Source organism: Parasteatoda tepidariorum, chromosome 5 (assembly GCF_982258835.1).
Source record: "Parasteatoda tepidariorum strain Cologne lab strain chromosome 5, Ptep-v5.0, whole genome shotgun sequence".
Classification (NCBI taxonomy): domain Eukaryota; kingdom Metazoa; phylum Arthropoda; class Arachnida; order Araneae; family Theridiidae; genus Parasteatoda; species Parasteatoda tepidariorum.
In genome coordinates, this window is record NC_141759.1 from 40,819,930 (window position 1) to 40,833,739 (window position 13,810).

At 30.8% G+C, this 13,810-nt stretch overlaps 1 protein-coding gene across 1 annotated transcript; it reads left to right on the plus strand.

Annotated features, from left to right (window-relative positions):
* The first annotated feature begins 435 nt into the window (after window positions 1-435).
* Window positions 436-5,879, plus strand: LOC147809031 (uncharacterized). The gene is made up of 3 exons (XM_087162749.1): window positions 436-1,366; window positions 2,031-5,176; window positions 5,493-5,879. The coding sequence occupies exons 1-3, from the start codon at window positions 436-438 to the stop codon at window positions 5,877-5,879; spliced, it is 4,464 nt and encodes a 1,487-aa protein (XP_087018875.1).
* Window positions 5,880-13,810: the final 7,931 nt, after the last annotated feature.

Here is a 13,810-nt window from a genome sequence, read left to right on the forward strand (position 1 = left end):
GATATAAAAAGCCGTGGCAACGAAAAGAGCCAAAATATAAATTCAGTTAAGTTTTGGTGCTTTTAACGATTTGGTGATAATTCGCTTTTGAAGTATTTACTTTGTTTTTCTTATCCTTTTTTCGTTTTGAACTCTAGGGTATTTGTTGCGTTGGCAACTAGTTTCAGAAGCGCCACCTGTATTTCATACTTACGATAATTTATGTACATAGTTTTTCGAATGGCAACGTCAGTGTAAAATACAGAAAAATAAAAATTAAGTTTCGTTTGCTTTGCTTCATTTTGTTTGATGAAATATATAAATTAAATTTAGATAGTGAAGAGCTTTTATTGTCTTATTCAACAATTGGTGACCTACGGACTTGATAGATGCCTTATTAAGGTCAGTTATTTAGAAACAAAATTTGCAATTGCCAGTACATAACGAAATTAAACAATGGACGTACTGGTGAGAAAGAGATCGCCATTAAGAGCGACAGCGACATTCACAAAAGTGTATAATCAATTAGTGATTATATTAGAAAAAGAAACTATTACAACTTCTGATTTGGAAGTTAAAATTGCTTCATTAGAAAGGTTAAAAGCTAATTTAAATGAAGTAGATGAGCAAATTTTAGAAACTTTGTTAGCAGATGAAACAAAAACTGATGATGAGTACTCCACTGAATACGAATCCATTGAACAATATAATGAAAAATATGATGATGCACGGATACGTGCAGCTTTGATTTTACAAACTATTACTGATAAGAATGCAGAGTCTATTATTTCAAATGTTGAGAAACCAAAACTAAAACTCCCCAAAATTGAACTCATGAAATTTGGAGGAGAAGTGAAAGACTGGCTATCCTTCTGGAGCCTATTTAGCAGAATTCACGATGATAAACTTATGGAGTCAGAAGACAAGTTTCAATACCTAATTCAGTGCATGGCTCCAGGTACACGAGCCAAAGAAATCATTGATAGCTACCCACCAACGGCCGAGAATTACTTAAAAGCTGTAGAAAGTTTAAAGAACCGATTCGGTCGTGAGGAACTATTAATAGAGTATTATGTACGTGAATTAATAGGACTGGTAGTTAAGAATGCTACAAATATTAAATCTAAACCTAGTATAATGCAGCTTTATGACAAAGTAGAATCCCATTTGAGGTCTCTTGAATCTATTGGAATGACATCAGACAAATATGCAGCCATGCTATTTCCGCTGGCAGAGTCCTGCATACCAGAGGAGATATTGCGAGTTTGGCTAAGAAATCCATCACTAAATGCAGAAGATAAATCTTATAGTAATAAACTCTCTCAACTTCTGTTATTCTTTAGAGCTGAAGTAGAAGGGGAGGAGCGCATAAATCTTGCAAAATCTGGTATAAAACAAAATATAAAGCAAACTGACTATAGTTTTAGAAAAATTAAATCTCAAGAGTATGAAAGTGCTATCCCTACAGCAAGTGATTTAACTGTAAATTCAAAAGAAAGTTTTAAAATTAAGTGTGTATTTTGTGACAAAACTCATTCAAGCAGGGATTGTTTTTATGGAAAAAAGCTAACATATGATGAGAAATTAGAGTTATTAAAGAATAAAAAGTGCTGTTACACCTGTTTAAAGATCGGTCACAGATCAAAAGATTGTCGAAACAATATCCAATGTATGTTGTGTAATAAAAGGCATTATATTATTTTGTGCCCTGAATTTAAAGCAAAAGAAATTACTTCACCAAAAGTGAAAGATGAAGAAAGTAACGTTTTATCTAATATGTACAGTTCTCCCGGGGAAGTCTATCTTCAAACTTTAGTCTTGGCTGTGGTTGTAGATGGGAAGAAACGCCCACTTCGAGCGCTTCTAGACACAGGCAGTCAGAACTCTTAACTTAAGGTCAAAGGCGAAGGAACTTAAATTAACGCCCTATAGCTATACTAAACTGACTCATGTTGTTTTTGGAGGTGAAAGAACACCCACAGAACATAAATGTTTTAACATTAATGTATGCAATTTACATACAAATTTTTCTTGTGAACTATCTGTACTAGATCAAGAAGTTATTTGTGGAAACATACCTAGTGTCTCTGACAAACTGTTCACTAAGGAATTGAGAGAAATGGGGATTTCCATCACAGATATGAAAAATAGAAACACACCCATTGAGATATTGATTGGGGCAGATTTTGTCGGAAAGCTTTACACGGGAAAGATTTACAAATTGGATTCCGGACTGACAGCAATAGAAACTCATCTTGGATGGGTGTTGATGGGAAAGACAGAAATTGGTATTACCAGAGAATCTATGACAGCTGTTACATTACTAAAACACAATAATAAGTTATCAGAAATTTGGGAGTTGGAAGCCATTGGAATTAAAGATCCTTATGAACTGAATAGTAATAAAGAAATTGAAGTAGCAGTCATCGATCAATTTAAGGACACAGTCACTATAAACAATGATGGAAGATATGAGATTAAATTACCATGGAAAGAATTTGGATATCTCCCCGATAACAAAGTTATTGCTGATAAAAGATTGGATAAACTTACATCAAGATTAATTACAGAGGGTAATTATGATTCTTACAATTCTATTTTTATGGAGTGGCTGGAAGAGGTACCCTTAGAAGAACTTTCTAAACCCTCTTATTATTTTCCTCATCGTGGTGTAGTTAAAGAAAATTCAACAACTAAGCTTAGACCTGTCTTCGATGCATCGAGTAAGCAGAGAGGAAGCCCTTCTTTAAACGACTGCTTAGAAAAAGGACCTAATACTATTGAACTGATACCTGAAGTACTTCTTAGGTTCAGAGAAAATAAGATAGGACTGATTTCTGACATAAAAAGGGCATTTTTGCAAATTTCTATTTGCAAAGAAGACCGAGACTTCCTCCGTTTTTTATGGTGGAAAGATATTAATAATGAAGAGAAACGAGTTTTCAGACACCGAAGGGTAGTCTTCGGAGTAACATGCAGCCCTTTCATTCTGGGAGCTGTTATTCGACACCATCTTGAGAAAGTAAAGCATGAAGGTAAAGATGTTACTATAAAATTAAATAAATCATTTTATGTTGATAACTGTGTCACATCAGTGGACTCAGAAGAAGAAATGCATAATTTTGTTAAAGTGTCTGCAAAATTGATGGCTAAGGCAAAATTTGAATTGAGAGGATGGGAGCATACCGAATGCAATAAATCAGGAATTCCCAATGAAGCAACCCCTGTCTTAGGTTTATTATGGGATCGTAATGAAGATACTTTGTTTTGTGATGTCAGTACTGTAACTAAACCAGAAAAACCAATAACTAGGAGAATTTTGCTCTCATTGGCTCAAAGAGTGTTTGATCCCATTGGATATACAAGTCCAGTAACTCTCCTTCCAAAACTGTTGCTTCAAGAAAGCTGGAAATCAAAAGTGAGTTGGGATGCAGAAATCCCGAAAGAATTGGAAAATAAATTTTTAAGTTGGCTTGATGAACTTCATCTACTTACCCTGGTGAAAATTCCAAGATACATATTGATTGATAATCACACCACAATAAGTTTGCATACATTTTGTGATGCTTCCGGTTTAGCTTATGCGTCAGTCGTATATGTAAGAAGCGAAAATGAAACAGAAGTAAAAATTCAACTGGTTCTTGCCAAGTCAAGAATTGCTCCATTAAAAAAGATGTCTATTCCAAGATTGGAATTGATGGCTTGCAATATTGGTGTTAGATTAGCTCTTTCTGTTAAAAAAGCCTTGAACCTTGTGGGTGTGAAGGAATTTTTCTGGTCAGATTCTTCTACTGCGTTGCATTGGATTCAAAAGCAAGAGCAATGGACAGTGTTTGTTCAAAATAGGGTTAAAGAAATCAGGGAATTTTCAAATCCCCAGGACTGGAGGTACATACCTAGTTCGAAAAACCCCGCAGATCTGCCTTCGAGAGGTTGTTCCATAAAGAAATTAATTGACTCCCGTTGGTGGGAGGGGCCATGGTGGCTCAAGAAAAACGAAGAGGAGTGGCCAAAATCTAACACAGGAATCAAAGAAGAAGTATTTACAGAAATGAATGCGAAGTCACTGAGCATGGTAGATGACACGACTGAGGAAGGATGGTATCTTACATATTTTTCAAGCTGTAGAAGAATAGTTAGAATGGTTGCTTGGATACTTAGATTTGCAACTAACTCTCGAAAAACTAAAGAAGAGAGAATGGAGGGTGACTTATCCACAAAAGAACTTTTAGAATCTGAAGGAAAGATTGTAAATTTGATTCAAAACGAATGCTTTACTGAAGAATATTTGTCAAAATTAAAATCAATTTCTCATTTTAAAGATCAGTCTGGAATAATTCGGGTTAGAACAAAACTGACAGAAAGGAAAGACTGTGAGAAATTCAAAACGCCCATTTTGTTACCGAGTAAGCATAGGTGGGTGGAGCTGTATATACAAGAACGGCATTTAATATTACTACATTGTGGATTGAATACTCTATTGATGGATTTACGAGAAAAGTTCTGGATCATCAATGCTAGAAAAACTGTCAGAAAATTAACTGAAAAATGTATTCGATGTAAGAGACATAATGCCAAAACAATTACAACAATACCAGTTGCCTTACCAGAAGACCGAATCCGGGATGCTTTGGTGTTTGAAATTTGTGGCGTCGATCTTGCTGGCCCTCTTATTCTTAAAGGAGGTGTAAAGAATTGGATTGTGCTTTACACCTGTGCTGTCTACAGAGCAGTACATTTAGAACTTGTACATTCTTTATCAACTAAATCATTTATACTCAGCCTAAGAAGATTCATAGCCCGTCGAGGCCGTCCTCAAGTCATTTACAGTGACAATGGGACGAATTTTGTCGGTACAAATAATCTGTACAAATCAATTGACTGGAGAGAAGTAGAAGTAGAGGCTAGTTTCAAGAAAATAACATGGAAGTTTAACCCGCCAACAGCAAGTTGGTGGGGCGGTTTTTGGGAACGCCTTATACAGATTGTGAAGAAAGTTCTGCGACGAGTCCTTGGCAATGCGAGTTTGACACACGAAGAATTAGAAACTTTGATTTGTGATTGCGAATCGATAATCAATGCAAGACCTATTACATACATTTCAGAAAACTCGGATGACTTGCAACCTTTAACTCCGTCAATCTTCCTGCAACCTATTCAAGAAGTGGGCGTTCCTGATCTTGATCATATGGATAAAGTAAATTTTACGAAAAGAATTCAATATCAACAACGTCTCAGAGAACATTTGAGACGAAGATTTAGATCAGAATATCTCGGGGAACTATTGCTTAAACCAGCGGTTCTTAACCTATGGGTCGCGACCCAAAATTGGGTCGCGAAGCATATTTCTTGGGTCGCGCTGAGTCGAACCAAAAAAGTTAGTAATACACCAAATAATAAGTAATACCAACACCTCCTAGAAGAAGTCATTGTGGCTTACTCAGCCTAATTTTGACTTTTTTTGGGGTCGCGACCTGAACATATTTCTCAAATTTGGGTCGCGGCTTAAAAAGGTTAAGAACCACTGGCTTAAACGATCAACAAAACCCCCTGGGCAATCATTAAAAATTGATGATATCGTTATAATTGAAAGTGTAAATCAAAAACGTGCACTTTGGCCTTTAGGGCGTGTCATTCATATTTACCCTGGTAAAGACGGTAATAATAGGTTAGTGCGTCTGAAAACCGCGTATGGAGAATTATTAAGACCTGTTCAACGAGTGTGTTCTTTGGAAATTCCATCTTCCAATAGTGAGAAGGAGGAGCTTACTGATAAAGAGGCGGAAGCTAGTTCACAGAATCTTTCGAAAGACATTGTACACGAAGTGCTCAATAGAAAAATCTCTAGGAGTGGTAGGAACATTAAAACGCCAATGAAATTTAAAAACTATGAACTCTAGATTCGTGTTTTAGATTGTCATATTGTATTTTGTATAGTTTTGATAAATGGTATTTATCAAAAGGTGGGAGAATGTTGCGTTGGCAACTAGTTTCAGAAGCGCCACCTGTATTTCATACTTACGATAATTTATGTACATAGTTTTTCGAATGGCAACGTCAGTGTAAAATACAGAAAAATAAAAATTAAGTTTCGTTTGCTTTGCTTCATTTTGTTTGATGAAATATATAAATTAAATTTAGATAGTGAAGAGCTTTTATTGTCTTATTCAACAGTATTCGTCTATAATACTCTAGTAGAGTTCAATTATTACTCATAGATTCTTAATCACACATCTATGTATGCCTAAGAAACATATTGATAAATTGCAATTTACTGAAATAAATATAAATAATAATTGTATAAGGAAGTTAAATTTTTTATTACATTATAAAAATTAAAACATAGTGTTTATTTTTCCTTTCTGAACAGTAAAATATAAAAGAAAATGTTTAGTGGCGCTATCTGTTGACTCTTATAACAGATCCTGGTGTACGAAATTAATGCTACCAGCAGAGGATAAAATAAACGCAAAATTAGGGAAATATCTAAATTCCTCATCATAACAACAAAATTAAATAAATTTTTGTTTTCATACCATGCATTCTTTTCTTTTATAAAGGAGAAAAAATTTTCATAAAATTTTGAAAAGCTATGAAGAATTTCATTAATACGGTGATATTTTTTGTTTGACAACACTACTAAAAATTTACTTGCGATTAAGTTTGCATTTTACTGTACATTTAATGAAGAAATCAGTATTTTATAGTATAAATTATTGAATTAATGTCATCATTCATCGTTTTTAAATGCTCAACTACAAAATTTTTAGATTAGATTTTCACTGTAATATCATTATGAAAATATTAGTAACGCGATGAATTATGAGTTTTTATTTAATATGTTATCTGAGATAAAAGCTTTGATTTTGTGATTTTAACATTTTACAAGAATTAAATATTAGTTATTAGTTATTAAAAATCCATATTAGTTATTAAAAATCATACTACTATATTGCGCACTACGATATGCATTGTTTATAAAAAATCATCACTTTCCATAAAAATGACTCCTCAGTATAAAGATTAATTATTTTAATTAACTACATTAAAAACTGATGATACAGATTATTTTACTAAAAACTAATGATGTCGATTAATTTTGCAATAAAAATTTTATATCGATTAAATTTACTAAAATCTAATCATATCGATTATTAATCGAAATATTTAATCGATTAATTTATATAAAGTTTTGATTAATAGAAACGATTAATCGATATAAGATATCGATTATTTATATATCGAAATAATAACAGTCACTGCTATTTGTCACTGTTACTTTTGGGTCCCAGTAGCAGAAGTAACAGTGACTGAAAAGTAGCAGTTTTGCCCATCTCTACTGTACATGACGTGCACATCAGGTGGTAATCTTCAACTTGATCTCACTCACATCACAATACTCTGTAACTTAGTAGAGTAGAGTGGAGTGAGCAAGCTTTAACCCCTTGGGGACGGGTGATTCAGAAAAGCATTCGTAGAAAATCAGAATCAAGTTGTAATTAAATAAAAAGCGGTAACTTAAATGTAGTCGTTGCTAATTTGACAGACTTACTTTGCTTTTTCTTTAATTATTGTTAGTTTAATCATATATATAATCAATGTTAGTTCAAAGTATAACTAAATAGTTTTATTTTGAACAAAGTAATGGTGAATTAAATAAATCAAACAATTATAACTCCGCCCACAAATAAACTGCTAAAGAATTACTTTGATTACCAGTTTTATCTTTTTATCCTGATTGATACAGTTTCATGCTGTCACGTATTTGTGACAGTCGGCGCGAAAGGGTTAATAAAGGAAACGTAATTGTTTTATCCTTCCACAACACATAAACGGTACGGTATTTTCCCGATCTCTTAATTTTTAAATATATATTGGTAGCTTGTTTATAAATATTATTTTGAATTATGCAATGTAGTAAAGTTACAACTACTAAACCACACAGTTAGCAAATTTTATAATTTCATTCTATTTAATAAATGTAGATCCTTTGTTTTATTACATTTAAATTGCAGAAATGTTGTAGATTGTTTGGTTAAATTTTCTTGATTCATATACTTTTTAAATTTTCCATTTCCTTGTCCACTTTCTATGGACTGTAATTAAGAAAAGTAAGGCCTCTAGGTTTAGTCGAGATGTTAAGTCGCGTCGATCTTTAGCCGAGATCAGACCTGAGAGCGAGACGGAAAAGAGAAAATACTGGTAGAAGAACCATTTCAATATTAGATAATAATATTCTGAACAAGAAACAATTCACTGTAATTAATTTTTTTTTTGGCAAGGAAGCAATTCAATATAAAAATTTTATTCGTTAAAAACAATTGGTAGTTATGGATTTTTATTATTCCTGAAAAAAAGCTAAAAAATGAAATTTATTTGTTACCTGTTCTTACACTTTTCCGTCTTGATATATATGGGCTTTCAGCCCTGGCCGGGAATTAGCTATTTATTTAGAATGCAGCTTTTACGCGTTTAAGGTATCTAACTGGTTTAAATATAACTTTAAAGAAAATAGATAAATAAAATTAAAAAAAACCTTTATTTCCAATTAAAAATCTTAAAAAGGCTTATAAAAATGCAATTTAATGTTTGCTAAGTAGATGTCCTAAAATTATAAATTTGAATTAAAGTACCTAAAGTTTCAAAAAAAAGGACAAATTTAAACTTAAAAGCTCAAAAGTTTTCATGTCACGCTAGCAGGTCTACGACAAACAGTAATACATATGTTTCAAAATGTTTTTTTGTATATCAGCAATGTGATTACGCGTGTTTCGAACTATATTCATTAAGAGACAATGAAATAAAGCTAAATATTTTGTTTAATCTTTAATTTTTAAAGAAATTTTTTAGATATTCTTGATTAAGACTGATGAAAATAACAAGTTCACACTTAGACCTTAGTTTTTATTTCAAATAACCGCTAACATAATGTAAAATTTACATACGAAATTTAAAAAAATTGTATAATAAACTTTTTTTGTAATGTTCGTTAGCGTAAAAAATATTTCTCAAAAAAAAAAAAAAAAAAAAACCCAACGTTCTTCTGAATATGCATTTAAAACGCAAAAAAATTCTTAAATGTAAGAAATTTAGAGTACAAAAGAAAAAAAAAACTATCAGTTCGAAAATTTATTTCTGACAATGAATTTTCTTTGTCTTAAAATTATAATTTATTCAAATGAAAAAAAAAAAGAATAACAAAAACATTTGAGTCTTGTTTTCTGGAGTTTATTGCCGATTTCGGTTTTAATCCGTCAGCACACGAAAACTTTAATATAACTTTATTTCTAAGCATCAGAGATCAAAAACTTAAAATTGAAACTAATGAACCAAACTTAAAGAAAAATAACAATAATAATAAAAAAAAAATTGAATCATTCGTCGAAATTCCCAATTTTCAGTCGGATTTATTAAAAAAATGGACCTTTCTTGAAATGTTTATTTAAAAGAAAGAAAATGCGTGTTAACCCTTTCGCTACCACCGGGACATATATGTCCCGCAGGCAGTTTCAAATAACCCTATGGGCTAAATATGCTTTGTATTATTATGAATGCATGTCCCACTGGTATTTCTTGATATCACTGACAATTCAGTAATTTTTTCCGTTTTTCAGAATTTTATTGATATTTGCATTGTAACCTAGTCCTAGTGTTTAGATTTTACTGGGCACCTGGGCCGCGAAGCGGCCCCTATCCCATTTATCTGGAATTTTTGAACAGTTTTGGTTGAGCAATGAGGTAAGCAGGCAATGGAGTCGCTTTTATGAATGTTTCAAGCTCTTTGCTTGAATAACTAAAAAGGAATCGAAAATAAATTGAGCAGCTTGCTCTAAACTGTGTTTGTTTGATTTTGGAGTTGTTCAGAATTGTATCAGCATGAGTAAACGTTATTTTCAGAAAGGTTGATGAAATTATTTGTTTTGATAGTTATGATATGAGGCGTCGGAGGTGAAATGTGCAGCTATTGGTCTGTAGTTCTTATCTTTGATATAATTTCAAATTTAAAGATTTCATTAAAATTTGCTGTTTTACATTCTATGGCTTTATCGAAAAAATCTGCGTTTAGCTTGTATATATGCTGTGATAGAGTTGGTATTTTTAGGTCTGCATGCATATTGGTATTCCGGATGAACCATCTTGCACAGGTTATTTTTCTAAGGATCTTGTTTTGGCATTGGTTTAATTTCTTCAGTAGATGTTGAGGTATCGTTGTCCAGGCAGGTGAGGCATAGGTAAGTATTGGGCGGATCATTGCTGTATATAGTAGCTTCTTTAGTTTAAGTGACATATTCTGATTATATATTAATGGTTGTATGGCTATTATTGCTGCATTTGCTTTATCTATTGTGCTTTTGATGTGATCATTCCAGGTGAGTTTGCTATTGATTATAAGGCCAAGATAATTTGCTTTTTTAACTATTGGTATTGGTATGTTGAACATTTTTGGTTGAAGTTGTGGAAGTATTTTAATTCTTCTTTTTTGTATAATTAATATTTGTGATTTTCCAGCATTTACTGCAGTTTTCCATTTTAAGCACCAGTCTTCTATTTTGCATTGTAACTGCATACCTGCCAACTTTTACGCATTTGGCGTAAAATTTTATTTTCATATTTAAAGTGGTAGTAAATATGTACTATTTTTTCTTTTATAAACTTAATTTTTAAATAATTTTGATCACCACTATTCTTAAAAAAATTAAGCACATATATTAGTATGCGTTACTATCATGGCTGTCAGCATAAATTTTTTCAAACACAACTTATTTTTTTGCTTAAAATTGAAATTTTAATTCCATTTTAATACCAGTGGGAAAAATGATAATGGAAGGGATTAAAAGTTGGCAGGTATGTAACTGATATATTTAAGTACTTATTTAATTTTTTTCTCAGAAAAAAAATTGGTAGTGAATGGGTTAAGGAAAATGAATATAGTATGAAGGAAGTTCTTGGAAAAATAAACACATGCTTAAGTGAACAAAATGCATGAATAAGTAAATGAACATAACTATCTGACAATAGACATAGTTTCTTTTTGACGCAACAAATCCTTATTTCTTTTGACAATACGAAAAAAAGCTTATTTTTTTTGACAATATTCAACAGTTCTTATTTATTTTGACAATACACAACAAATCCTTATTTCTTTTGACAGTACTCAACAAATCCTTGTTTCTTTTGACAATACTCAGCAAATCCTTATTTCTTTCGACAATACTCAGCAAATCCTTATTTCTTTTGACAATATTCAACAATTCTTGTTTCGACAATACTCCACAAATCCTTACTTCTTTTGACAATACTCCACAAATCCTTATTTCTTCTGACAATACTCAACAAATCCTTATTTCTTTTGACAATACTCAGCAAATCCTTATTTCTTTTGACAATACTCAGCAAATCCTTATTTCTTTTGACAATACTCAGCAAATCCTCATTTCTTTTGACAATACTCAACAAATCCTTATTTCTTTTGACAATACTCAACAAATCCTTATTTCTTTTGACAATATTCAACAGTTCTTATTTTTGACAATGCTCAACAAATCCTTATTTCTTTTGACAATATTCAACAATTCTTGTTTCGACAATACTCCACAAATCCTTATTTCTTTTGACAATACTCAACAAATCCTTATTTCTTTTGACAATATTCAACAGTTCTTATTTCTTTTGACAATACTCAACAAATCCTTATTTCTTTTGACAATACTCAGCAAATCCTTATTTCTTTTGACAATACTCAGCAAATCCTTATTTCTTTTGACAATACTCAGCAAATCCTTATTTCTTTTGACAATACTCAACAAATCCTTATTTCTTTTGACAATACTCAACAAATCCTTATTTCTTTTGACAATATTCAACAATTCTTGTTTCGACAATACTCCACAAATCCTTATTTCTTTTGGCAATACTCAACAAATCCTTATTTCTTTTGACAATACTCAACAAATCCTTATTTCTTTTGACAATACTCAGCAAATCCTTATTTCTTTTGACAATACTCAGCAAATCCTTATTTCTTTTGACAATACTCAGCAAATCCTTATTTCTTTTGACAATACTCAACAAATCCTTATTTCTTTTGACAATACTCAACAAATCCTTATTTCTTTTGATTCAGTATCATTTAAATATATACTTTCAAATAGAAAGGCTATAGTTAGTTTTACATTAACTCCTAATTTGAAAATAAAGTAAGTTATTTGCATTATTATAATATTAAATTGTAATAAAACGAATAAAACGATGAAATAAATGAATAAAACGACGTAATTGTAATAATATTGTAATAAATGAATCGTATATTGTAATAACTGAATAAAACGACGTAATAAAACGATAAATTCCCATTACATGTTTTTAATATAAATGAATTTAAAGCGGCAAAAATTCCCATTACATGTTTCTTAGATTTAAAATAATTCATTTGAAATTTTAAGGAAATTTAATATATAATTGATAATATAAATATGTCGTTATTTATTCTTTTTAACAAAATGCTCTTGTTTTTAGAAAATATTTTTATTACTGAGGGAGATTTTCTAATATTTCAGAAAATAATTTAATTTTTGTGAAAAATTTCTAGTTGTTCAAAAATAATTTTTATATTTTTTTAATAAGTTTCTAGTTTTTATGAAACTTTTTGGTATTAATTATTAAAAGGTGTATTTTTTTATTGAATAGGTTAATAATAGGTAAATAATAATTATAGTCATTTATATCAACTGTATTTATGTTAAAAATAACTAAAATTAAGAGTTATTAATATAGCCTCTTTCTAACATTTTAAGTATAGATGACACCATTAGAATTCATATAGTATTTCTTAAATTATTCAAATTTATTTTATTAAAACCTTAAGTTTTCCTCTGATCTCTGTACATTCACAGGATACTGGTTAACGAAACCAATCCCACTATTTGTCGTCGGACTAAGGGTAGGAGGTTTTCGTAGTCTTCCTCCTCATATAACATGGGTACTCACAAAGTCCACTTCGAAGACATGTATTGTCTCAAGATCTAGGAGTTCCATTGTCTTCTGGGTTCAAAAATGACAACATTGATAGCCGTAAATCCAAACGATAGGGATAAAAATATCTAATCGTATAAACTAATATTTATTTATTTAAAATTAATATACCTTTAATTCTAATATTTTTAATATTCACAGTAGACATACTTAATAAATTTTAACAAATAGGAAGTTAATTTAACAAATATTAACTTCATTTAGATTACGTAATGAAAAAAAATATTACTAATTTGTAACTAAGAAGATGAGTAATTTTTATTATTAACAAAATAAAAATAAGTAATTAAAATGTACAAAACAATTTACTTTCTCTTGGTTAATTAAAGATACAGATTAACGCATCTCAGTAGTTTTATAAATAATACTATTTAACATTATCAATATACTATTTATCATCAATATAATAAAAATAGCGTATTTATAAAATTTTTAAAGTTAACTAAGTTTTGTCACATGCTCTGCCTAAAAACGAATTAGTGCTAGAAGTTAAAGTAAAACAATTCTATTAACAATAAATTTAAGAGCATAGTAAATTACTAAGAAATCAATAGTACTTACTTCAGTTTCAGCATGTTTTCTCTTTAAATAACCGTCCATAACGAAATGGTGAATTGAAAAACTTTTCAAAAACTTAATCGAGACACAACAGAAGAACAAGTGAAATACTAATATAAGAGGGGGGTAGGGGAAATTAAGTCACTCTATCCTTCTAGTTGCCAAATCATGAAAGTATAACTCTAACAACCAATCAGAAAAATGTTAAACTGTCACATGCTTAACTATTTACCAGCGCAAG

Coding starts and splice junctions, on each gene's coding strand:
- LOC147809031 (XM_087162749.1), top strand. CDS start 436: ATGGACGTACTGGTGAGAAAGAGATCGCCATTAAGAGCGACAGCGACA. Junction 1,367..2,030: donor CATAAATCTTGCAAAATCTG/GTATAAAACAAA, acceptor TATCTGTACTAG/ATCAAGAAGTTATTTGTGGA. Junction 5,177..5,492: donor ATCTTGATCATATGGATAAA/GTAAATTTTACG, acceptor CGGCTTAAAAAG/GTTAAGAACCACTGGCTTAA.